A 26,988-nucleotide genomic window follows, 5' to 3' on the forward strand; every position below is an offset into this window, starting at 1 on the left:
GTTACACGCTACACGCACACATACACCCTCCCACGTAGCCCACCCTGTAATTGTAAGTGCCCCTTTCACAGCAGGACGAGATGAAATGAATCCCCAGCGAGGTGTCATACTTACAAGAATCCATGTTGTTGTGTTTTGGTGCCTCAGAATCTTCAGCATAAGTTCTGCAACAAGGAGCTGGAAATGCGTGAGCAGCAGATATGTTATACTCTGCGCTACACAATAGCACTCTCTGCTCTACATTGCAGAACTACACTACCCATCATCCTCAGCTAACACTGTAATGAGCCAGGCACAGACTAAACACACAGTCGTTGGTTTAATGAGGAATATGAGCACAGCAATGATAATAAGATATGATAATGATAACGCTGCCTAGGCACAGGGTGGTCACATAACAGTGTTGGGCATTGGGGGCTGGGCGGGGGGCAGAATACTTCCTCCTTTTTTGCTCAAGAGAGAAATCTCCTCTTTCAGGTTGTTCATCTCTTCCACCTGCACCTGAACCAAGTGCAGCAGCTTCTGTCGCTCCTTTGTCTCTGTTTTGCGCGGCCCCTTGAACTCTTCTCCCTGGCACCACAAAAAGAAAGATATGAGATACTGAGAGAGGATGCTGGGAAGAGCCCCACCAATCAGGGTCAGGATATGCTGAGTAGATCAGGTCTGATAAGGAACCCGTATGTCACCCGCTGCTGTGGCTAAATTGAAGGGTGTAAGTAACAGTGGGTGCACATCACTGAATTTGTGCCGGGCAATTACAGTAACGCAACCTGGACCCCAATATACAGGGAGAACCTACCATATTAATCTGTCCTATATTTTATACAGAATCACAGATTTCATTCACATCAGTCACTGGCACCATTGTAACTATTGGCACATTCAGTTAAAGGGCTAGAGCACTTTTTAACATTGTACAGATGGCAACCTTTTAAGACAAACTGTCCACATGCAGTTCTTATGTGTAATGGGATCTCATCAATTGACCAATGGGAACGAGGCTCAAGCATGACATGTTCATGGTATAATGGGGTTTGATCAAATGACCAATAGGAATGGGCCTGAGGCCCTCGTACCACAGCAGTTTGGAGAGCGTCAAGCTTTGCCTCTAGGACCTTCTTTTCAGTGAGGAGCTCATTCATCTTCTCCAGCTTCCGTGTCTGCTCACGGGTCACTTCCATAAGTTTCCTCTTGGTCTCCGTCACCTTCCCCTGTGCAGTTTATAATGAATAAATTATACAAAAAACATCATCATACAATCAAGCAATAAATTCCACAAACTCTTTCCGACCCATCAGCGAAGGATAAGTCTGTTTGGTGTAAAACTGGTCCCATCACTTGGATCCTTCCCCTAAATACAGAGCTCTGATTCACTATACTTGCTGCTCCCGGGCTGTTCTCTTTCCCATGGTTTGGCAGGAGGCAGGAGTTATCCCAAATGAAAAAGCTAACTGAGATTTTCTCTTTGCGGATTTCTGTGGGATGGGGATGTAGTCTGATGGACTAAGAGCTCCCTCCGGCACAATGCTTCCTCAACTATGGGCTGAAAGAGAATTTTACTGACTTGAATCCTTCCAAGTACAGAGCCCTAATTCAATGTACTTCCTGCTCCTGGGCTGTTCTCTTTCCCATGGTCAGACAGGAACCTCCCCCTGGGTAAGTGAATCCAATCTCCCCCAGTACTTACCCAGGTACAGAGCTCTGATTCTCTGTACTTCCTGCTCCTGGGCTGTTCTCTTTCCCATGGTCAGACAGGAACCTCCCCCTGGGTAAGTGAATTCAATCTCCCCCAGTACTTACCCAGGTACAGAGCTCTGATTCTCTGTACTTCCTGCTCCTGGGCTGTTCTCTTTCCCATGGTCAGACAGGAACCTCCCCCTGGGTAAGTGAATCCAATCTCCCCCAGTACTTACCCAGGTACAGAGCTCTGATTCTCTGTACTTCCTGCTCCTGGGCTGTTCTCTTTCCCATGGTCAGACAGGAACCTCCCCCTGGGTAAGTGAATCCAATCTCCCCCAGTACTTACCCAGGTACAGAGCTCGGATTCTCTGTACTTCCTGCTCCTGGGCTGTTCTCTTTCCCATGGTCAGACAGGAACCTCCCCCTGGGTAAGTGAATCCAATCTCCCCCAGTACTTACCCAGGTACAGAGCTCTGATTCTCTGTACTTCCTGCTCCTGGGCTGTTCTCTTTCCCATGGTCAGACAGGAACATCCCCCTGGGTAAGTGAATCCAATCTCCCCCAGTACTTACCCAGGTACAGAGCTCTGATTCTCTGTACTTCCTGCTCCTGGGCTGTTCTCTTTCCCATGGTCAGACAGGAACCTCCCCCTGGGTAAGTGAATCCAATCTCCCCCAGTACTTACCCAGGTACAGAGCTCTGATTCTCTGTACTTCCTGCTCCTGGGCTGTTCTCTTTCCCATGGTCAGACAGGAACCTCCCCCTGGGTAAGTGAATCTCCCCCAGTACTTACCCAGGTACAGAGCTCTGATTCTCTGTACTTCCTGCTCCTGGGCTGTTCTCTTTCCCATGGTCAGACAGGACAGGAACTGGGCTCCTGGGCTGTTCTCTTTCCCATGGTCAGACAGGAACCTCCCCCTGGGTAAGTCAACCCAATCTCCCCCAGTACTTACCCAGGTACAGAGCTCTGATTCTCTGTACTTCCTGCTCCTGGGCTGTTCTCTTTCCCATGGTCAGACAGGACAGGAACTGGGCTCCTGGGCTGTTCTCTTTCCCATGGTCAGACAGGAACCTCCCCCTGGGTAAGTGAATCCAATCTCCCCCAGTACTTACCCAGGTACAGAGCTCTGATTCTCTGTACTTCCTGCTCCTGGGCTGTTCTCTTTCCCATGGTCAGACAGGAACCTCCCCCTGGGTAAGTGAATCTCCCCCAGTACTTACCCAGGTACAGAGCTCTGATTCTCTGTACTTCCTGCTCCTGGGCTGTTCTCTTTCCCATGGTCAGACAGGAACCTCCCCCTGGGTAAGTGAATCCAATCTCCCCCAGTACTTACCCAGGTACAGAGCTCTGATTCTCTGTACTTCCTGCTCCTGGGCTGTTCTCTTTCCCATGGTCAGACAGGAACCTCCCCCTGGGTAAGTGAATTCAATCTCCCCCAGTACTTACCCAGGTACAGAGCTCTGATTCTCTGTACTTCCTGCTCCTGGGCTGTTCTCTTTCCCATGGTCAGACAGGAACCTCCCCCTGGGTAAGTGAATCCAATCTCCCCCAGTACTTACCCAGGTACAGAGCTCTGATTCTCTGTACTTCCTGCTCCTGGGCTGTTCTCTTTCCCATGGTCAGACAGGAACCTCCCCCTGGGTAAGTGAATCCAATCTCCCCCAGTACTTACCCAGGTACAGAGCTCGGATTCTCTGTACTTCCTGCTCCTGGGCTGTTCTCTTTCCCATGGTCAGACAGGAACCTCCCCCTGGGTAAGTGAATCCAATCTCCCCCAGTACTTACCCAGGTACAGAGCTCTGATTCTCTGTACTTCCTGCTCCTGGGCTGTTCTCTTTCCCATGGTCAGACAGGAACCTCCCCCTGGGTAAGTGAATCCAATCTCCCCCAGTACTTACCCAGGTACAGAGCTCTGATTCTCTGTACTTCCTGCTCCTGGGCTGTTCTCTTTCCCATGGTCAGACAGGAACCTCCCCCTGGGTAAGTGAATCTCCCCCAGTACTTACCCAGGTACAGAGCTCTGATTCTCTGTACTTCCTGCTCCTGGGCTGTTCTCTTTCCCATGGTCAGACAGGAACCTCCCCCTGGGTAAGTGAATCCAATCTCCCCCAGTACTTACCCAGGTACAGAGCTCTGATTCTCTGTACTTCCTGCTCCTGGGCTGTTCTCTTTCCCATGGTCAGACAGGAACATCCCCCTGGGTAAGTGAATCCAATCTCCCCCAGTACTTACCCAGGTACAGAGCTCTGATTCTCTGTACTTCCTGCTCCTGGGCTGTTCTCTTTCCCATGGTCAGACAGGAACCTCCCCCTGGGTAAGTGAATCCAATCTCCCCCAGTACTTACCCAGGTACAGAGCTCTGATTCTCTGTACTTCCTGCTCCTGGGCTGTTCTCTTTCCCATGGTCAGACAGGAACCTCCCCCTGGGTAAGTGAATCTCCCCCAGTACTTACCCAGGTACAGAGCTCTGATTCTCTGTACTTCCTGCTCCTGGGCTGTTCTCTTTCCCATGGTCAGACAGGACAGGAACTGGGCTCCTGGGCTGTTCTCTTTCCCATGGTCAGACAGGAACCTCCCCCTGGGTAAGTCAACCCAATCTCCCCCAGTACTTACCCAGGTACAGAGCTCTGATTCTCTGTACTTCCTGCTCCTGGGCTGTTCTCTTTCCCATGGTCAGACAGGACAGGAACTGGGCTCCTGGGCTGTTCTCTTTCCCATGGTCAGACAGGAACCTCCCCCTGGGTAAGTGAATCCAATCTCCCCCAGTACTTACCCAGGTACAGAGCTCTGATTCTCTGTACTTCCTGCTCCTGGGCTGTTCTCTTTCCCATGGTCAGACAGGAACCTCCCCCTGGGTAAGTGAATCTCCCCCAGTACTTACCCAGGTACAGAGCTCTGATTCTCTGTACTTCCTGCTCCTGGGCTGTTCTCTTTCCCATGGTCAGACAGGAACCTCCCCCTGGGTAAGTGAATCCAATCTCCCCCAGTACTTACCCAGGTACAGAGCTCTGATTCTCTGTACTTCCTGCTCCTGGGCTGTTCTCTTTCCCATGGTCAGACAGGAACATCCCCCTGAGTAAGTGAATCCAATCTCCCCCAGTACTTACCCAGGTACAGAGCTCTGATTCTCTGTACTTCCTGCTCCTGGGCTGTTCTCTTTCCCATGGTCAGACAGGAACCTCCCCCTGGGTAAGTGAATCAAATCTCCCCCAGTACTTACCCAGGTACAGAGCTCTGATTCTCTGTACTTCCTGCTCCTGGGCTGTTCTCTTTCCCATGGTCAGACAGGAACCTCCCCCTGGGTAAGTGAATCTCCCCCAGTACTTACCCAGGTACAGAGCTCTGATTCTCTGTACTTCCTGCTCCTGGGCTGTTCTCTTTCCCATGGTCAGACAGGACAGGAACTGGGCTCCTGGGCTGTTCTCTTTCCCATGGTCAGACAGGAACCTCCCCCTGGGTAAGTGAACCCAATCTCCCCCAGTACTTACCCAGGTACAGAGCTCTGATTCTCTGTACTTCCTGCTCCTGGGCTGTTCTCTTTCCCATGGTCAGACAGGACAGGAACTGGGCTCCTGGGCTGTTCTCTTTCCCATGGTCAGACAGGAACCTCCCCCTGGGTAAGTGAATCCAATCTCCCCCAGTACTTACCCAGGTACAGAGCTCTGATTCTCTGTACTTCCTGCTCCTGGGCTGTTCTCTTTCCCATGGTCAGACAGGACAGGAACTGGGCTCCTGGGCTGTTCTCTTTCCCATGGTCAGACAGGAACCTCCCCCTGGGTAAGTGAATCCAATCTCCCCCAGTACTTACCCAGGTACAGAGCTCTGATTCTCTGTACTTCCTGCTCCTGGGCTGTTCTCTTTCCCATGGTTGGGCAGAAGGCAGGAGTTATCCCTAGTGAAAGCTAACTCTTTGCACTGATTTCTGTGGGTGGGGGAAGTAGTCTGACACAGAGCTCCCTCCAGCACAATGCTTCCCAAACTATGGGCTGAAAGAAAATGACTGGGGTTGCCCAGTCTAAAGGCCAATTCAGGTAGTGACTGATTGGGTACTTGTGCATCTGTAGAACTGTAGTCACTAGTAGAACTATGTTTCTAACCTCTTTGGGCGTATATATATGAATGTCTCATTAACATAAAGTATCCCTTAAAGGGGAAGGAAACCTCGTCGGCGCTAACCCCCCTCCCCCCCTCCCGTGTATTGCCCCCCCTCCCTCCTCCCCCCTGGCCTACCCCTCCCGCTGGGCAAATGCCCCTAACTTGTTACTTACCCTTCTGCGCAGGTCCAGTCCAGGGAGTTCACAGGCGACATCTTCTTCCACGCGATCTTCTTCCTCCTTTGACCGGCGCATGCGCAGTAGGATCGTTTCGCCGGTACGATCTACTGCGCATGCGTGTGACTTTTGGCGCATGCGCAGTAGATCCGTACCGGCGAAACTATCCTACTGCGCATGCGCCAAAACGCCGGTCAAAGGAGGAAGAAGATCGCGTGGAAGAAGATGTCGCCTGTGAACTCCCTGGACTGGACCTGCGCAGAAGGGTAAGTAACAAGTTAGGGGCATTTGCCCAGCGGGAGGGGTAGGCCAGGGGGGAGGAGGGAGGGGGGGAAATACACGGGAGGGGGGGAGGGGGGTTAGCGCCGACGAGGTTTCCTTCCCCTTTAAATAATTGCTTTTGCCCCTGCCCTTTCCCCCAACAGCTCCCCCCGGTGGTGTCAGAAGGAACCGTTTCACCTCACCTCCCATTCAGCCAGTTCCCTGTTCATAGTCTCCGCTCTCTCTGAGGACTTTATCTTCAGTTCCTCCAGGGTTGTGTTCACAGACAAGGTCTGCAGAGCCTCCAGATCCACTATGCGCCCAAACTTCCTCAGCATTTGTTGGCTGCACTTCTCCTCCAGGACTGCAAGGCACATACTGCTCATTATTCCAGAAACACAGACCCACTCAACGTATATTCTGTGCAGGTGGAAATAACCCCAGCAAGGGGAGGGCATGGTGTGTCTGGGCTGGACTAGAACTTGTGACATACAATTATATGGGGGGGGGGTGTGGGGAGGAAGACTAAGAGGTTGGAAAGAAGCTCCCTATGTACTTACCTTTGATTTTGTATTCCACTTCTTTTTTGTCCCTAATGAGCTGCTTATGCTGCTCTCGTGCCTGTTTATAGAGGTCTCTCTTCTCCACCTTCTCCAGTTGCAGTTCCCTGATGCGCTGCTGCAAGTTCTCCAAGGACTGGTTGGTAAAGACAAGTGCCTGGGACAGATCTCCGGGGATCTCCCCATTGACTAAATAATCCACCTGCAGGAAACACAGATACCTAAAGGGGTGGTTCATCTTTAAGTTAACTTCTAGTATGTTATCGAATGGTTAAATCTAAGCAACTTCATTATTTATTTTGTTATAGCTACTCCTCTTTCTATTCAGGCCTCTCCTATTCATATTTCAGGTTCTTATTCAAATCAGTGCATGGTTGCTAGGGTGATTTGGAGCCTAGAAACCAGATAGTTGAAAGTGCAAACTGGAGAGCTGCTGAATAAAAAGCTGAATAACCCAAAAACCACAAACAATAAAAACAACAATTGCACATGGTCTCAAAATAAAATGACTCTCTACATCATACTAAAAGTTGAATTAAAAGTGAACAACCTCTCCACAGAGTGTCTCATTTCCCATCAACCCCACCATACCTGGTGTAATTTCAGCGGAACCACCACATCCAACTCATTCAGTTTCCGCTGCTTCTCCCTCTGGAAAGCCTCTAGTTCAGCCTCTGCTTGGCTCAGGCTCAGCTCAAGGGTTTTAATCTGGGGAAGATCAAGGAGAAGTTGTAACTAGAAGTATGCTGCAACTTAATGTAGTCAGGAGAAGACCTGAAGGCAAAAAATTAGACCCCTGGCAAGGGACCTGGAGTGGCTATGCCCATAGGAGTATGGAGCTTACCCATAACCCTCTGAGAGAAACCTCTCTGCTAGTAAATATAATGTTGCTCATTCTGCTCAGGTACTATTTATTAATTAAGCTCATTGTCAATGGAGCCTGGTGAGGAAATGAACTATTTGAGCACAGGGGATCTTTGGGAACCATGTAATGCTCTGCAGGGTAACTGGTGGCTATGGAAGGCTCTACAGAGAGAAGAACTGTGTGTAGGAGAATGCTCTGCAGGGAGGCTAGAGATTTACAGTTCTGCAAGGGGAACATTCGCCATGGCATTCCAGATAGAAACAAGATTTTTAAGGGAATTGGAGGACTTTGCAATGTTTTGCAATGTTACTATTATGTTACTATAGGACTATCATGTGCACGGATGTAACTTGGGCGGCCCAGAGCCGTGGGTCTCCTGCTGTGCAGTTTACTGAGCTAGACTGATTTTAATCCAGCCCAGGCACTAATAATGTAATTCCTTTATGAAAGGCTCCTATTCCACAAGTTTTTTGATTTCGTTATAAGGGTACGTAGCTATAAGGACTCTGCCTGTTCTCCCTTCATATTCAGTCCCACAGCCCAGCCTTTCTGTTTTCTCTTATTTGTGTATCTTTCCTGAAGCAAATATAAAAGGCAGATGCCATTCCTTATAGAGGGGCTGAATAGGCATTGGCTGCTGAGCAGTTTCATACATAATATTGGCCCCATGTCCCACACAGAGGTTGATTTAAGTCTGGGTACCTTCTTGGACAAGGCATCGTACTCCTTTTTTAAATTATCCACAATTTTCTTCTCTTCTGCCAGAGCCTCCTCAACATCCAATCGCTTGTCCCGCAGTTGCAAGGTGTTGTCAAACAGGGCGGGGTCACAGTCTGAACAGGACAAAGTGGAATTAGTAGGGGTAACTTTTTATTCAAGAAAAGGATGGAAGTCAAAACTGCACACTCTTCATATATATACGAACGAGGACTGGAAGCCTGCGATCCCCTCAGCATTGCTCTACTACATCTTCTGAATGAGGATTCTCTGTTCTTCAAGTTTCTGTGCTGTTCTCTTTCCCATGGTTAGGCAGGAACAGCTGCATATATTAAATGAATACAATCTTTCCCCAATACATACCCAGGTACAGAGCTCAGATTCTTATCCTCAGTCTGAGCAAGTGAAATTCATCCCCCTCCCCACTACTTCTCTAATTTTCTGTCATTCTGCTCCTGATTGGTTGCTCTCATCCATCATGTCATCCATCCAGGTTCATCCATCCTGCCTTATGTTACCATTGACAAATGAGCAACAACAATAATAGGACTCAGGGGTCTATTTACTAAAACCTACTCTTTGGGCAAACAGAGTCGTCAAAAACGCCTTCCTCAGACCCAGACTCATCTTCGTCACTTTCCCACGTGGATTCCTCGTCTGACTCCTCTTCGCTCTCATCTTCCTCATCTGAAAATGACAAATAAAGTTACACGGAGTTACACGGATAATAACACTAGAGGAACATAAGAGAGAGCCTGTAGACTGGGCCCTTGTGAATCTGCCCTATGCTGCATGGCTCACCTTTGTCTGCTTGTACCTCCTTCTTTTTGGTGCGTTTGATTTTCTTCCGGAAGACTTTGCTGAGGAATGTTGCAAATTTATTGTTCTCCCCCAGGGAGGCCTGGAAGGCAGAGTGAATTGTCTTTTCTTTCTCCTGCAGCCTGGTAATTTCTCGCTTCTTTGTGTCCAGCTGCTGCATAGAGTCTTCTAACTTTCTCTGCAAGTCACAAACACTCTATATTTTATCTGCCAACCACAAGATGGCCCCCTATAAAAAAGTATAACCACCCACCTTCATGTCTTCCTTTTCAGCGATGCGCTCGCTGACTCTCTCCTGCAGAATGTCCTCTCGCTTCTCAAATTCCTTCAGCAAGAGAAGCTCCTCGAACAGGGTGATGTGGCGCAAGTCGGCCATCTTCATTTGCACATCCAGCTTGATCTTCTGGTGCCGCAGGATCCGAAGTTCGGCATCAAACTCTGTCACCAAAGAGTGAATCTGTCAGGAGAGGAGAAGAACAGGTAATGACATGGGTTGTCAAAACTAAGGAGTACCTAGTGATCATCTCCTAATGCAGAAAGGAACTGGCTAGTGATATATATATATATATATATATATATATATATATATATATATATATATATATATATATATATATATATATATATACACAGTTGCACACATTGATTGATGCACACACATGTACTAAGAGCAGCTTTGCCATCCTCACCTTCTGTATGAGACTTTCCTGCATATACAAGTTCTTAATCTCTTCCGTCCTTCTGATTTCCTCCTCCAGCTTGGACATTTCCCTCTCTGGGATTTGGGGAGATGGAGTTCGGGAAGGTTGAGAGCTATGAGAGGTTGATCTAGTGGACGGGTTTGTATCTGTCACTGTGATTTGTTGCTCTGTTCCGAAACCCCCAAATCCATTAGTATTCGCTGCCTGAAGTTGCCGGGCCTTGCTCTCCTGTTCCAGTCTGAACCTGCTCAGAGTCTCGCTGTTATACTGGAATCTCTTTTCTGGAGTCTCGTCTGGGTACATTGTGGGCACCAGTGGGACAGGGAGGTGTCTAGAAGGATCTAACATGGACTGGATATGGCGCAGATTCATTACAAAGCTCTGGATCTGTTCTATGGTGCTCGCTTTGAGGTCTCGGAGGGACAGGATTCGGCGGTTCATGGCTGATTTCTCTTTGTGTATCTATGGAAGTAATATGGGGCAGACTGCAGTGATTCAGTAAAAATCTAAAAAATTTTGAAGCATATTTGTAATTTAAATCACTTTAGCATTAGATGAGCAAATAACCCTAGCGAAACTCTGGCTCCGACCCTAAAGCCACCATCCATTAGCATCACTATGGAGTCCTCCTCCATTCCTGAGGTCTGGCTCATGGCTGGATTAAGCAGTAAAGTAGTGAATCCAACAATCCTAATTCTCTAATATCTGCCTCCCTTGGGTAAGTGAAGGCAAATATGGCACAAATATGGGCAGTTTATGCTTTATTTATGAACTTGCAAGTGTTTTTGTGATTAGTGTTGTATCTGCCTATACTATGCTCTTTGGATTGTACTCACCATGCTCTCCAGTATCGCTAGCTCGTTCCTCTTCCTCTCCGCATTGATACGCAGGTGCTCTGGTACAGTGTAATCCTCAGAGGTTTTCAGGTTAAAATCTCCCATGTTCTCCTTGGCATGTTTAATGGCCATCACATCTTCTGGGTCCTCATAATCCTCGCTTGGCTTCTTTTTGTATCTGTGAGAAGGCAGAGCAGGTAATGAGAGAAGGAACTCCAGCATACACCTTACAGACAGAACACCCGCTTAGACCCAACCTACAGAAGCTCTTGTGCTCTCTTATTGGGGAGTGAGCAGGAGAAAGGTGAAAGTAGCAGCACCATGTGTTCATACTGTTTTCACTAATACAGTGTTATTAATTTAGGGGTTCAGATTTGGCTCAACTGAAAACTACAAAAAAAATGCTGGCTGAATGGCTGACTCTCCAACCAGTGCATTCCTAGAAATAATTTGATGGGTTGCTGTGGGTTTCTTTACACCATATTGGCCTAGATAACTCAAGCTCCTCCCACTGTGCGACAGGCCACTGTCATAGGTCCACAGCCTAGAATACACTCACAGCTCCTCCCACTCTCGCTTTCTCTGGGCAATTTTGGATTTTGCCTTCTCTGCTTTTTCCATAATCTTCCTCATTCTTTCCGCCTGTGCACCCCCGTGTCGCTTCCCCACCCAATGCTTCTTCTGCTTCTGGTGATTCATGAGAACCTCCAGCTCCTTCTCTCCTCTGGCACTTGGTTCCACTGTACCTGATGGAATAAAATGACATGCAGGTTTTATAGCCAATCAACATAGTGCTGATGTTTGTACACTGGTTGCACGGGTCTTGTGAAACAGGCTTAATATGCTGATTTGGCATATCCCTAAATGCCACTGAGATGGGCCCATATTTTATATAACACAATCACAGCCCCTCCCACTGTGCTATTGGCCATTGTGATAGGTCCACAGTCTAAATAACACACTCACCACAGCCTGCAAGAATTTGTACAAACACATACTGGAAAGCAGCAATTTCCTCACCTGCATCCCGCATTTCCTTGGCCGCCTCTCCTTCTTTCACACGGATATCATGCCGGGTTGGCCTCCTCTTCAGAAGCAGCCCCTTCGCTTGGGAGTAAGTGTCTGACAGTGCCAGCATTCTGTAGGTTGATATCTGGTGGCTGCTGCTAATGGCATGTACTATGACTGTGTCAAACTCAACATTGTCCCTAAAGCTGAGGGCATAGAGAATTACAGATAGTTAAACAGAAGTTACTGGGCATGGAGGGAAATGGGCATGGAGGGGGTGGAAAAATGGCAGGGATGCTTTGGATAGAGTAACAAAAACTCTTGTACCATAGCCCATAACCTGCTGCTAGTACCCTAGGTAGGAATGAGGTCCATATAACCCCAACGTAAAATGCCTTATTCTCCCAGAAATACAAACCAGCCCAAGAACTGACCGAGCCTGCAGCTTCTTCAGAGCAATGCTGTGTTTCTCCTGCTCCCAAGCCAGCTCCTTCAGCACCGTGCGGATCTTCTCCGAAGTCTGCCTTTCCATTTCCTCACGGATCCGGTGATCCATCTCAAACTCCTGCAGGTAAAAAGCGATCATGGGGCTTGATTACTAACAGTGTGCATGTAGCTACCTAAGCAGTGACCCATTGTAACCAATCAGAAATGCACTTTCCTTATTGTACCAGCACTAAACATCAGAGGTATTTGCTTGCTGGTTGCTTTCATTTGCTTGTCTAGCTCCATTATTAACAGTGTTAATAAAGTATATCTCACCACAAAAGCCTCCTCTCTATAATGGATGTCACCCTTTCAACAATCAGACAACGTGACTTCTGGTACCCACCTGTCAATATTCTATAGATGATGCAACTTCTGACATACGCAAACAAGAACATGGTGTTGGGGGTGCACCCCTTTAATAAGAAGAATATTGGGGGAGCCTTCTGTGTTTCTGGAATTTCTTAAACTCAATCTCTATTGTGAAGCAGAATCAATTAGGGGAACGTTGGGGCTAAGGCTTTGTGCTCAGAGGTGGATGCTTGGGGTAAAGGTGATTTGTTTGCATCTTATGAATCCACATGTGGAACTTGGACTCAACTTGATAAAGTTATATATTTTTTCTGCACAACTTACTAAAGGAGTATATTAGATTCCGTGCTTAGGGGCAGGCACCCACCTCTCTGCTCAGTTGCATGTGGGCTGGCAGCTCTGCATTCTTGTCCAGCAGCAGCTGAAACTCCTTCCTTAATTCATCCAGCAAATTCCTCTTGTGGTTTTTCTGTTCCTCTGCCTGTTTCACCAGAAGGTCGTGCTGCCGCTTCTGCTTGGCATCCTCTATGCTGGGAAGCAATGGGAATCCATATAAATACACTGACATTTAAAGGGTCACTTGGCCATTCTTGTACTGTACCAAATGTTACTATATATTATTATTAACATGTATTTATAGAGTGCCAATATATTGCAGAGCAATTGTCACTATATAATCTTTGTACCCTTTTCTCAGTTCTTTTACAAGCCTGTTTTTGTGGAATCTGTGAGTGCCTGTTGCGTTCTGTTTGGTTGAATTTATCTAGAAACCCCTATTAACAAGCATTGAGGATAACATCTAAAACATGTAAATATATATATATAATTATCTTACCTGTAAGCATTTGGATCCTCAATATCTTCAGCTAGTCTCACTCCCTCTGTATCGTTCTTTGGCAACAAAAAGCAAAAACATCCAAATAAGCTCTGTGCATGCAATAAGATATGGCTGACATAGTAAAATCGTTTATTCAACTTTAACAAGATCTACATACGGCTCCTATAACTCTCTCAACAATAAGTGATAAGCCACATGGGTGGGCAACACAGGTTTTTTTGGGTCTGTAAGTCATTTATTAAATGAGATGGGAGCCAACATGCCTGAAAACAAAGGGGGGTCCCCCTCCCCCTAAAAATTCTTCATCTCCCCTATCAGCACCACTTAAATGAAAATTTAATATAAGATTCATCATACTGAAATAATAAACTTTATAAATACAATCAATTAAAAATTCTGCATTGTTTCTGAAATAATTAAGTTTATCTTCACTATTCCTCTCTCAGCATCTGTTTCTCTTCATTCTGTCTTCGTTCAGGAGGTGAGTGTCAGATGAATGATCCAATATATCTTATAGTGGGCTCCTTTTACCTAGAAGATGTATTAGAGCTCACTCTTCTCTACATGAAGAATTTGTGCAAAAGGCAGTTATTTTGTTAGATTGTGTTTGTACTGGAATCAGTTATTTGAAATAAACTATTTTACAAAGTTTTTTGTTTCAGTATGCTGAAGCCTATATTAAATTTTCATTTTCGCGATAGTTCCCCTTAATAAAAAGTCTTGTGGCCTGTGTTCTGCCATTGTACCCTCTATACCCCACTGGTGGCACTCCCTGAGGTCTATCCAGGCCAAGCTTCCAGCAAAGGGGAAGGAACCACAGGTCACATACCCGAGGGGATGGTATTTTTGCTTTATTCCCTTTCAGGTCTCGCTCTATATCTTCCATGGAGAGGATGCTGAAGGTGAAGATGTTGCTGTCTCCTCCGCAGGTCACCAAGTACTGATTGTCATAGCTGGTACAGATGGACTGGATTGTGCCATACTGATTATCATGGACTCCCAGAGACCAATAACCATGCATAGACGTGAGCAGCGGGTCATTGGCTTGCAGAGGGTAAACACGCACTGTTCCATCCCGCAGCCCACAGAACAGCAGCTGTTTGTTGGAGCTGGAAATGAGATACAAGAAATGTAAATCTGACAAGAGCTGAACATGAGATATAAAGCTGAACTCATATACACACAGCAGTGTTACATGCCCTGTGGCCCTTCCCTCACACTTAGTTCATCAGAATTAGTGCATACTGAATTAACTCATGGTTTTCATCAGAGACCCATGATAGAGTAGAATATCATAGCAGGCTCTGATGGAAAATGCCATATATGCCATGTATATACATGCATCAAGCAGTGCTGCACTACAACTCCCACCATCATTCCCACTAAGCACTGACAATAATGAATACGTAGCTTAGCAACAGCTGTACATTTGGGCATCCCTGTCAGATAATTATAACACCCCGTTCCCTTCCTTACATAGGGATGGGCAAAGTCTAGCTGGATGTACATGAGAGTATATAACAGGAGCAATGGCAGCATATGCCCATTAGGCGATGCCGTACCTGAAGTGGATTTTATTGATGGGGTTACTGGTGGTATCTTCCACAGGCAGAACACTTAGGGGTTCATCCCTCCTGCTAGATATGTTTTCTGTTTGATTCTGTAGGTCTGAAAACTCACAGAGGTAGAGGAAGCCGGAGTCATAGCCATCCTAACGGAGAACATGATGGAATCAGTGATTATTACAACAGGTTTTGCTGCACTACACCAACAAACAGCACGTACAGGCAGTATGAACCGGTCGAGAAGGGGCATAAAAGGAGAAGGAGGAAGAAACAGAGAAATAATGGAAACAAATAGGGAATAGCCAGGGGCAGCAACAGGCAGAGAGGGGGTCAGTGGGAAGGAACAGGCAGAGAATATGAACAGACAGGAAGGACCCCCAGTTCAACCCGTAAAGAAGATTTTAGCATGAAATGTGTAAGGGAAACAAACAGGGTTATGTTAATAAAGCTAGGTACCAGGGAGAGCCAGAACTTCCCAGGACTGGCATAGAATCCACAGAGAATGGCACTGGGATCCTTGGGTACATAAAGTGGTGGCAGCGGCTCCTCCTCTTCTTCCTCAGCCAGCCCCTGCAGATCATCTTCTGTGAGCTCCACCCCCTGCTCCTGCTGTTTCTTTATCCAAGCCTCTCGCTCCTTCTGCTTCTGCTCCTTCAGCTTCTGCCTGCGGCCAATCTCATCCTGTCGCTGTTAGAGGAACAGAAATAATACAGGCTCAGCTACCGAACCATGAATCTCTCCCCTGAACTGCTGCACTGAGACTTGTTTCAGTGTCATATTATGCCAATCCCAGCTGTCTGATTATCCACCAACCCCTGGAATATAAAGGAATTCTATAAAATGAGGATTTAAAATCCCCAACCAAACCACTACCTTCTACTGGAATTATCTTATGTCACATGGCTGTCTGGGAATATGTAGCTACATGAGAGCCTAGTGCAGGGTGGAGCGTACCTGAAGCTTCGATTTGATGCTACTGAACCTAAAATATTTTAGGGGAACATCAGGGATCTCAAAGGTAGAGAGGGGGTCTCGTTTCTCAGCAGAAGGAGCTGGGATTTGGACCGCAAATCCATTCTCACAAAGCACCAACAGATGGTTTTCTTCCTGCACAACACAGGGTACAAAGACAAATGTTATTTGAATATTTAATCAAGTGTGAATTATGCACAATATACTTGAGCAAGGGGTCTGAGACAATTGCATTAGAGAGATGTTAAGGACTGTGTGCATTAGAGAGAAACTAGGAATGGTGTGCATTAAAGAAGCTAGAAATGGTGTGCATTGGTGAGAAGTTAGGGAAAGTGTGCATGTAAAACACTGTCTAGGAATGGTATGCATTAGAGAGAAGCTAGGAATAGTGTGCATTAGAGAGAAGTTATGGACATTTTGCATTAGAGAGAAGCTATGGGCAGTGTGCATTAGAGAGAAGCTAGGAATGATGTGCATTAGAGAGAAGCTAGGAATGATTGCATTAGAGAAACGTTAGGGACAGTGTGCACAAGAGAGAAGTTAGGGACAGTGTGCACAAGAGAGAAGTTAGGGACAGTGTGCATGTAAAACTGTGACCCCTTAGTGCTCCCATTTACTCACATGGGATGGAGGTGTCCAGTGAAGCTCCCTCACTGGTCCTGGCACACGTACAAATCCAATGGGCTCATAACTCTCCCCAACAGTGAAGAAGAAGACAGTTCTGTCTGTACTCTGCGGAGTGGATGCAGACACATAAAGGTTTAATGCATTGTATCCACAAACGTTCTATATATTCATTAACTCCCTAACCGTACAGAGAAAACCCCCAAGAGCTTGTGGCCTGGTAATCACATGCAATAGCCATTCAGATTATAGGGGAAATAAAGTTCCAAATTCTGGTGCTCCATGGATGAGAGTGGCTGTAACACGGGTCTCAAAGTTGAGTGTGTTCATTCCATACCCCAGTGGCGAGGATCTCTCCGTTACGCTCATATGCCAGTGCAGTCACAGGAGCTCTGTGGGGCTTGAAGGCCTGTTTGAGGCTCAGTTCTGCCTCCTGTTTGCCCACACGCCCACTCACGATTCTGGAACCAAGAGAACTGTGGACTTCCAGGATACGTACGACTCCATCATCAAATCCCACTGTGAAAATACCCCCTTTGGGATTGACCTGTTGAAGGGAATGACACTGCTTCAGAGGAGAGGGACAAAGAGAAAAGCTAGAGAAGCTGGGACAGTACACCCTGAAACCCCTATCACATAAAGGGTACCTTGCTTGAAATGTTCAACCTACCATACGAGGGGCCCAAACCAGGGATGTGCCTCCTTGCTTGAATTTCATCTCGACCAGAGGATACTTTCCAATAAAATCATAAATGCGCACGGACCCTTAGACAAATAGCACAAGTAAATGTTAGAGAGAGGCAGCAACTAGGAACATCTAAGATCCCCACATATAAATGATGATTATAATAATCGCTACAGAACCTTATTTATGGTGATGTGCTGCCTTCTTGTATTGGATTGCGATTCCTGCACCCTTGCATTTGGTGCACTTACTACAGGGACTTTCCTTTCATTACCAGAGTAGGAGCCATGTTGATTTCTAAAAACATCTAGAACTTTATATGGGCCAGGTGGAAGAGTTCTGGGAAATACCTTTGTCTAAAGTTTTACTTTGCATCTCTGTGTGGGTCTCATTCTATAGACTTGTACCCACAACCTGCACCTGCCATCCCACTGGAGACATATACATGATAAAAAGAGAAGGAATTGATGGAAAGAAGGAGGAGCTGAAAGAAGGTACTGCACCAACCTCTGTACTGAGGCCTCACAAGGGTATGGAAGGACTTTAACCAGAGGCCAGTGACTTCCATTAACAGCAACCAAACAACGCTGATGGTTAAAATAAAATAACTTTTGAATGAATGATCTGCCGCAGAAGAGGCTGATCCCAAACCAGGGGAGATTTCTACAATTTAATTCTATATTTTGTGTAGAGCTTTCCTTTTAGTGGATTACAATCAGTATCTGAGAAACTGTGACTGGGTTAGAAAAGCTGGGACTCCCAGATCAGCAGTGCAGTACTGGACGTACAAATTGCTCAGTCCAGAAACAACAGGGTTAATTCAGGACCCCAGCAGTATCCAGCTCTGGTACTTACTGTCCAGGGATGTGGTGGCCATGAGGTAGGTGGAGGGAGAGGCATCCAAGGCTTTGATGTTGCCAGCATGGAAAGAGAACAAGCACTCGGGGTCCTGCGTCTACATTAAAAAACAGTTTGTTTCAGATTCACAGATAGGGGTCCTGAATTCCATCTTTCTGCACTTCCTAATCCCAAGAGCAATGCAACTCACTAACAAGATCTGTGATTAGATGAAAAATCAACTTACTATATTGGAGAAAGACAGGTCTAGTTTCCAGATGGCTCCGTTGGCATCCTATGGGTACAAAATATCAATTACATTTTTATCCGAATCTTCCCAGTCCCACTCCTTCTCCTGATTTGAGCTGCAGGTTATACCAACTGATCTACCTGAGCAAACCAAAGCGGGGCCTCTGTGTCTGTCGCCTTCACCATAAACCGTAGATTGACATTCCTGCCAACCAGAAGCTCATTCATGGGTTCCATCTCCAAGAGTCCAGAATCATCTACAGTGTCTGCTGTATCCACCATCTCATAGTCCCACACCTTGAATGATGCACAGGGGAAGAGGGGGTTAATAAGTGTATCTGTATGAGTTTTCTCTTAGCCAAAGGCATCTTCATCCAGTAATGCTGTAAATGAACACTTGCCTTTCAGATACAGCAGAACTGATCCTGTAGAGTAGGTCTAAATATACATTGTTAGGATGTTATGGTGCACATATATAAGGTTAATAATTTGTTCTTATTAGGCAATGGATGCAGTGAGGGGGCTTCAGAGTGTGGCTCACCCAAGCATTTATAAAATCAGTATTTGCTGTGGGGAAGTTGTATCTCTCACCTACCCGGACAAACCCATCAGAACCAATGGTGATCAACTCGCCCTCGTCCAGCACAAACTGGTTAATAGGTCCATTGTGGCAAGATCTGCCCCCTTTCCGACACAGCTCCACCTTGATGAGGCCCCCTTCCCAAAGGAGCATGTTGCCCCACTCCGAGCCTGAGACCACCTGAGGTTAAAGCAGAAGTGCACAATTAGTACTAAATTACCCAGTTAGTGACAGGCTCCGGTATCCATGTATTAGATGGGAACACACACAATATAATGATATCACTGAGCAATGAAAGGCCTTACACACCACTACAGCTCCTAGGCCCAGGGTGCAGGATTTCTCTTTGGACTGAGTGCATTCCATGGCTCAAATTGTGCAGGTGCATATATATTTCCCTCACCTTCCCATCTGGAAGCTCCACGTAGCCCTCTATGTCTGACAGTCCTGTCTTCCCAAACCTCCCCAGCTCTCCCTGCAGCTTTAGCCCTGTGAAGGTGGAAGCCATTTTCCAAAACCTGCAGAGAAAAGAAGGAAGGAAGGCAACATGTCATTATCATGGAGACAACCCCAACCCTGGACTGTTTTTAGTAAAGAAAGAAATTCCAGTAACTGGAGAAATACGCTGTGTGTTTTTCTTTAAATGCTTTGATTTAGGCAGACACTTGAGTGTATCACTCACTTGATGTGACCTGTACCACAAGTAGTGAGCTGCTCCTCATTCTCTGCCGAGAAAGTGACCCGGAACACATCCTGGGAGAAAGCTTTGGAGCGCAGCATGATGTTCTCCTGTTTCCAGTTCCAGATGGTCAGTGTGTAGTCAGGGCTGCTTCCCACGCTGGCCAAAAGAGTCCCCGAAATATTAAAGTCTACAAACGTGTAGGCTTCCTCTGTGCCACCTGTGAAGATACAGACTCTGTGTTATTGAAGAACATTCTCCTATACTCCATGCTGAGGGCAATATTAAAAGGTGCCAACAGGAACTTTGTATTTCAGCATCACCAAGGTGCATGAAGATGGGAATATATTCCAGAATTTTCTTTCACCAAGCACTTTCTTCCTCTGAAAGCTGCCTGAATAAGCAACTTTATAAATGACACTTAAGGCCCTGCTTTATATGATGAAAAGATATAGGCAAAGAGCTACATGATAGTGACCATAGTGCACTGTGTTAGTCCCGGCCACAAAGCCCATTCATTTATCATCCTTGAATGTAAAGATATTGGCCAATGGAGGGGGAATGGAAGTGCGATGACTTTTTCCTTTCAACTGGTTAATTTCCTTTATTTTTTGTGTTACACTACTCTTTAGAATTTGTGTTGACTGTTATTTGCACTACTCTTTAGAATTTGTGTTGACTGTTATTTACACTACTCTTAAGAATTTGTAGAATTTGTGCTGACTGTTATTTGCACTACTCTTTAGACTTTGTGCTGACTGTTATTTGCACTACTCTTAAGAATTGTGCTGTTATTTGCACTACTGTCTAGAATTTGTGTTGACTGTTATTTGCACTACTGTTTAGAATTTGTGTTGACTGTTATTTGCACTACTCTTTAGAATTTGTGTTCACTGTTTTTCGCACTACTCTTTATAATTTGTGTTTACTGTTATTTGCACTACTCTATAATTTGTGTTCACTGTTATTTACAGTACTCTTTAGAATTTGTGTTCACTCTTATTTGCACTACTCTTTAGAATTTGTGTTCACTGTTATTTACAATACTCTTTAGAATTTGTGTTCACTGTTATTTGCACTTATTTATAATAAGTACAGTGAGAACAGACTTAAACTCACCTCTCAGGATCCTGTATGGTTTCAGTGAGGGGTATCCATAAATGATAATGTTTGGCATATTCCCTTTTTCTGCAACTGCAAAATATTCCTTGCTGGGGTGCACCTGTGAATCAGAGAATCTAATAGTTAGCAGAGCGCTACTCAATGTCGGACTGGCCTGTCTGGATACAGGGATTACTCACCGTCACAGCTCCAATTCCTGCCCCACTGCTGCTCCGCACATATCTCTGCTCCTGAGTCTTCACGCTAAGGATGATGCACGTGGGTCCTGCCACATAGAGCAAGGTCTGGTTATCTAGTAAATGGAGGTTGGCCCGTTTCGTACAGTCATAACCAAAAGAGTGTCTGCGGGGTGGGGGGTTAAGGAGAAGTTGGCATGTGGAAAGTTGTGGGAATGCATGCAGATATATAACTTACACCAAACACAACCATTCACATGTATATGCTGCGTCTTGGCAGAGAATGTGGGAACTGTATATGTGGTACATTATTCCCTATGGAGCTGTACACACTGAGTCAGCCTGAGAGCTCAGAAAAAAAGAGAACAAGGATTCCCTGTGCTGCCGCCAGGTTTTTTCCAATAAGGCTGTGCACGGAAGTCTGGTTTAGTGTAAGATATTGAGATTGTTTCAGATGAAAGGATACAGCAGCTGTAGAACGCCGCTTGGAATTCCCGAATCCGGAGTGACGTAGGGTCGAGAGCAGAGACTTTCATACTCGTAGTAGAAATTTTCGGGAATTTTCGGTATGGGTTCGCCTTCTTCGTGCTCTGCGTCTGACGATAGTTCTGCTCTTTGGTCTGGCTCTGAAATAACAAATTGGTTAATTACTTAATCAGGATCAGAATTGACTTGTTTTGTTCTGCCAGAACTCAGCTCTGCAGGGGAGGACCTGACTGGTTTCATCAGCTACATGAAGCTCCATGGAGTATGGTGTCACTATACAACTAATGTGCTATCAGCATTATGGGGGTTTCCCTGGGGTCCCTGCAACAAGTGAATCCACTGCACATTACCCTTCCTCTGGGGCTGGGAATCTGTATACATTATATCCACTAGCTACTGCCCCAAAGTAAGTGAATCCAATATCCCACCCTGTACCTACCAGGTACACAGCTCTGATTCTTTGTCCTTCTGGCTCCTGGGCTGCTCTCTTTCCCATGGTCAGGCAGAAACTGCCCCCAGTTACAAGAAGGGATATAAATCTGAGCTGATAATCAGAGTTTTGTACCAGGGTAAGTACAGGGGGGAGACTGGGTCCAGTTACACAAAGGGGGTTCCTATCTGACCATGGAAAAGAGACAATATATATTCAGTCAGTCAGCAACCAGGGACCCACAATATTCCTCACTCACTGATACAGTTTTGGAAAGAGGCAGGTAAGGGGGTGAACAAAATGGCAGGTAAGGGGGTGAACAAAAAGGCAGGTAAGGGGATGAACAAAATGGCAGGTAAGGGGGTGAATAAAAAGGAAGGTAAGGGGGTGAACAAAAAGGCAGGTAAGGGGGTGAACAAAAAGGCAGGTAAGAGGGTGAACAAAAAGGCAGGTAATGGGATGAGCAAAAAGGCAGGTAAGGGGGTGAACAAAAAGGCAGGTAAGGGGGTGAACAAAATGGCAGATAAGGGGGTGAACAAAAAGGCAGGTAAGGGGGTGAACAAAAAGGCAGGTAAGGAGGTGAACAAAAAGGCAGGTAAGGGGGTGAACAAAAAGGCAGGTAAGGGGGTGAACAAAATGGCAGGTAAGGTGGTGAATAAAAAGGAAGGTAAGGGGGTGAACAAAAAGGCAGGTAAGGGGGTGAACAAAAAGGCAGGTAAGAGGGTGAACAAAAAGGCAGGTAATGGGATGAACAAAAAGGCAGGTAAGGGGGTGAACAAAAAGGCAGGTAAGGGGGTGAACAAAATGGCAGATAAGGGGGTGAACAAAAAGGCAGGTAAGGGGGTGAACAAAAAGGCAGGTAAGGAGGTGAACAAAAAGGCAGGTAAGGGGGTGAACAAAAAGGCAGGTAAGGGGGTGAACAAAATGGCAGGTAAGGTGGTGAACAAAAAGGCAGATAAGGGGGGTGAACAAAAAGGCAGATAAGGGGGTGAACAAAAAGGCAGGTAAGGGGGTGAACAAAAAGGCAGGTAAGGAGGTGAACAAAAAGGCAGATAAGGGGGTGAACAAAAAGGCAGGTAAGGGGGTGAACAAAAAGGCAGGTAAGGGGGTGAACAAATGAAAGCCTAAATAACACTAGATGAGCACTGACGCCATGTGAGCAGAAAACACAGGGTAAGTCAATGTACATTATTGAGCCACAAGAGCAGATTCACACAGAGAATGCCACTTTAAAAATGTCCTTTAACCAAAGACGATACCCTCTTGCTCCCAATACCCCTACCCAGGAGTTCTGTGTTCCTCTAAAACATACAATGAGACTCACCTACATGATCTTCTTCAGTCTCAGGGCCTTTCCCTGAAGCTTCCATGTCCTGTTTCCCCTCTTCATCTGTTCTTTCAATGTTTGAATCTGATTGGGCATTTTCTACTAGCACTGCATGATCCAGCATCTTCTCTTCCACTGCTCCTTCAGCTCCCAGATTTGGCTCCACCCCTTTATCACCAACTATCTTCTGCTCCATTTCATCTTCAGTTGCCATGTTCCCTTCTACCCCTTCACTAGCAGCCATGTTCTCTACTGTCTCATCATGAACAGCCATGTTGCCTTCATTAGCAGACAAGATCCCTACTGTTTCATCACCAGCAGCCATGTTCTCTTCTGTTTCATCACTAGCAGCCATGTTTCCTTTACTAGAAACCATGTTTCTTTCTGCATCATCACTACTAGTCACGTTTCGTGTTAACCCATCACTACCAGGCACGTCCCCTTCACTACCAACCAAGTTCCCTTCTGCCCCATCACTACCGGCCATGCTCATATCCATTGCTTCAAAAGACGGTGGGTTTCCTTCCACCTCTTCAATGGATGGTGGCTTCTCTTCTTCCCTTTCATCAGTTTGTGCATTCTCTTCAACCTCTTCTTTGTCATTTATGGCTTGTTCCATGTCATCTTTAGCTACTAAGTCCCCTACCAACCCTTCCTCACCCTTCATGTCTTGTTCCATCACTTCAGCATCTTCCATGGCCTGTTGCATCCCACCATTATCTCCAGGGTTGTGTTCCACATGAGCCTCTAAACTATGTCCAAACATGGGATCTGTTAGTGTGTTAAATACATGTGACTCAGATTTCAGTGTGTGTGAGTTGCTTCCATTAGGGGGTGCTGTTGTATCACAGTCCTGTTCCTCTGCAGTCGCCTGTACCCCATCTGCTGGTGTTTCATTCACTGTCCCATCAGGCTCTTCTCCCCTCACAGACGGCTCCTGTAATAGACTGACCCCTGACTTTACTGATCTACTTGGTTCCTGGGGCTTGGCGGGGGCAATATCCTCCTCCATATCAATTACATCAGCAATAACTGCTTCCCTAGGATCTCTAGCCGTGTCCTCTTCCTCTGCTACACGTTCCTCTTCTTCCTCTTCACCTCCTGGAATGGACCAAAGGTACAGAAAGTATATCAAAGTAGGGGCCCCACTGTGACAATAAGGAGTAATATAAGGAGGGCCCCACAGTGACAATAAGGAGTAATATAAGGAGGGCCCCACAGTGACAATAAGGAGTAATATAAGGAGGGCCCCACTGTGACAATAAGGAGTAATATAAGGAGGGCCCCACAGTGACAATAAGGAGTAATATAAGGAGGGCCCCACAGTGACAATAAGGAGTAATATAAGGAGGGCCCCACTGTGACAATAAGGAGTAATATAAGGAGGGCCCCACAGTGACAATAAGGAGTAATATAAGGAGGGCCCCACAGTGACAATAAGGAGTAATATAAGGAGGGCCCCACTGTGACAATAAGGAGTAATATAAGGAGGGCCCCACTGTGACAATAAGGAGTAATATAAGGAGGGCCCCACTGTGAGTAATAAGGAGTAATATAATTGGGGGTCCATCACTACTGATTTAGAGTAATACAATGAGGGCCCCACAGTACTACTTGGAGTTATATAAACACACACATCCCTGGTGCAACTTTACCTGCGACTCTGGCTGAGAGCTGCTCTTCCGCCATCTTTGTATAACCTGTTGCTAAGACACAGCTTGAAAGCTTCCTAGATCTCACCATGACAACGGGACACAATGCATTCTGGGAAACGTAGTTTTCTCAACAATCCACGTGCTGTTCCGCTTCCAATCACGGGCCTGTGTGTTGTGCCCCGAGCAGGTTCATTCTGAGGTGCAGTTGTTTAATCCGGACACTGGGGGGCGCTGAGTTCTTTTTGTATCCGCACTCTCAGAGGACGTCATAATGTCATTTGTGCTGCTTTAGTTTTATTACACATTATATTTCAGTGAATTCACTCCTGCGCCACCCGCCCTCCACCCACTGCTTAGTTAGACCCAATGAGAATTCGCTGCGCCTTCCCTGGGTCCGTTGCTCATAGCTCCTCCTCCTCCAACAAGCTCCCACCAATCATCAGCTCGACTGTTGTGATCAGTGTTTAAAGGGGACGTCCACTATTAGTTTAAAGGTCCTTTTCCTCTTTGGATTCACTCTTAGTCTGATGTAGAGCGGGATATTCTGAGACAATTGGTTTTCATTTTTTATTATTTGTGGTTTTTGACTTATTTATCTTTTTATTTAGCAGCTCTCCAGTTTGCAGTTTCTGTTATATGGTTGCTAGGGTCCAAATTCCCCTAGCAACCATGCACTGATTTGAATAAGAGACTGGAATATGAATAGGAAAGGCCAGAATAGTAAGAGGAGTAATAAAAAGTAGCAATAATAATACATTTGAAGCCTGACAGAGCATTTATTTTTTAGATGGGGTCAGTGACCCCCTTTTGAAAACTTGGAGTTAGAAAGAAAAGGCAAATGATTAAAAAAAACTACAAAAATAAAAATAAAGAAGACCAACAGAAAAGTTGCTTAGAATCAGCCATTCTATAACATACTGGAAGTTAAATTAAAGGTGAACATTTTAGGCAATTGTAATATTGTTTTGTAGTAGTGGAAGCAGGTGGTTCTCTCTGACATGCTGGGGGTCTATGGAACTCGATATCACACCTCCCAAAATTTTGGAAATGAAAGAGGGACAAAAAAGTTGCTGCGCGCAGTGTGGCAAGTTTTTTGTACACACCCATTTGTGTGGCCAAACCCCCTAATTACCATGTTCATTTTACAAAATTTGGCAGGTTAGGAATTTCGTAACATATTTTTTATGTTTTTTTTCAGTTATTACAGTTTTGCTAATGATGGTGAATTGCCCTTCAAGCTTTCGAGTCTAACTTCTCCCAAGGGACCTGTTATCTTAGATTGTTAAAATTATTTGCTTATCTCAAAATTGGTACAAAAGTATCTTATCTGCAGCTGTGGCTGTTCTGGGCTCTCTGCCAGAAGCCAATTAAGTTAGAAACATTGTTTCTTTTTCTGCCTGTTCAGTGCAGAGAAAATCAGGACTTTCCAGTACAAACGAGGGACTGCCGGTTGAGCTGTGAAAAGAGGGACTGTCCCTCTAAAAAACGGACAGTTGTTGTATTGAGTCCATAGTCAGACACTAACCCGCAGAGCTTGCAATTATAGCTGTTGACGGAGAGAAATTTTTCCATTATGTTTGCAGGGACTGAATCTGGAGTTGGGTGCCACCTGGCACCCATAGTTTTCTCTGACATATTGGGACCCAGTGCACTTGGAATGAGCAGCCGTGCTGTATGGAAGGTGCCCACGCTTTGGCAAGTAAATGCCAGTCGGTTGGCAGTGCGTCTGAGAGCTGAACATTAGTCAGAGACCTGGAAGGACCGGTGGTGCCTGAATGAGGGGGCTGGTGCTTCTGCTCTTTTTCAGGTAATATAAAGTATTTCCAGCTTTTTTGATCTCAATCAAAACACGCAGCCAAATCTTAAAGGCTTCCGGGCTCAGGACTACTAAACCCAGGGCTACCATCAGGGGGGCACAGTGGGTACAGCTTGAGTCGTGAGGCATTCCTTGAAGTTGGAAGCCGCTGAAAGCCGTCAAAGGAGCCGCAAGACAAAGAAAAGAGCCAAAAAAAGGAGCCAAAAGTCAAAGAAAGGAGCTGAAAGCCAATGAAAGGAGCTGAAAGCCATCGAAAGGAGCCGAAAGCAAAAGAAATGAGCAGAAAGCCAACGAAAGGAGCTGAAAGCCAAAGAAATGAGCAGAAAGCCAAAGAAAGAAGCCAAAAGCCATCGAAAGGAGCCAAAAGCCAAAGAAAGGAGCTAAAAGCCATCGAAAGGAGCCGAAAGCCACAGAAAGGAGCCGAAAGCCA

At 46.0% G+C, this 26,988-nt stretch overlaps 1 protein-coding gene across 1 annotated transcript; it reads right to left on the reverse strand.

Moving 5' to 3' along the window:
• Window positions 1-306: 306 nt before the first annotated feature.
• cfap44.L (cilia and flagella associated protein 44 L homeolog) lies at window positions 307-25,106 on the reverse strand. Its single transcript, XM_018245797.2, has 34 exons — window positions 24,743-25,106; window positions 23,085-24,188; window positions 21,311-21,470; window positions 20,848-21,010; window positions 20,666-20,768; window positions 19,550-19,766; window positions 19,271-19,385; window positions 18,883-19,047; window positions 18,429-18,584; window positions 18,286-18,333; window positions 18,057-18,156; window positions 17,187-17,281; window positions 16,854-17,063; window positions 16,514-16,624; window positions 15,875-16,027; window positions 15,377-15,607; window positions 14,918-15,066; window positions 14,185-14,464; window positions 13,353-13,408; window positions 12,885-13,047; window positions 12,154-12,284; window positions 11,732-11,925; window positions 11,271-11,457; window positions 10,712-10,889; window positions 9,864-10,337; window positions 9,428-9,631; window positions 9,157-9,352; window positions 8,932-9,042; window positions 8,341-8,471; window positions 7,365-7,481; window positions 6,774-6,975; window positions 6,417-6,577; window positions 1,077-1,211; window positions 307-570 (listed from the first exon to the last, which is right to left on the reverse strand). The coding sequence occupies exons 1-34, from the start codon at window positions 24,828-24,830 to the stop codon at window positions 391-393; spliced, it is 6,468 nt and encodes a 2,155-aa protein (XP_018101286.1). The 5' UTR covers window positions 24,831-25,106; the 3' UTR covers window positions 307-390.
• Between the last annotated feature and the right edge of the window lie 1,882 nt (window positions 25,107-26,988).

This window comes from Xenopus laevis, chromosome 2L, assembly GCF_017654675.1.
Source record: "Xenopus laevis strain J_2021 chromosome 2L, Xenopus_laevis_v10.1, whole genome shotgun sequence".
Taxonomy (NCBI): Eukaryota; Metazoa; Chordata; class Amphibia; order Anura; family Pipidae; genus Xenopus; species Xenopus laevis.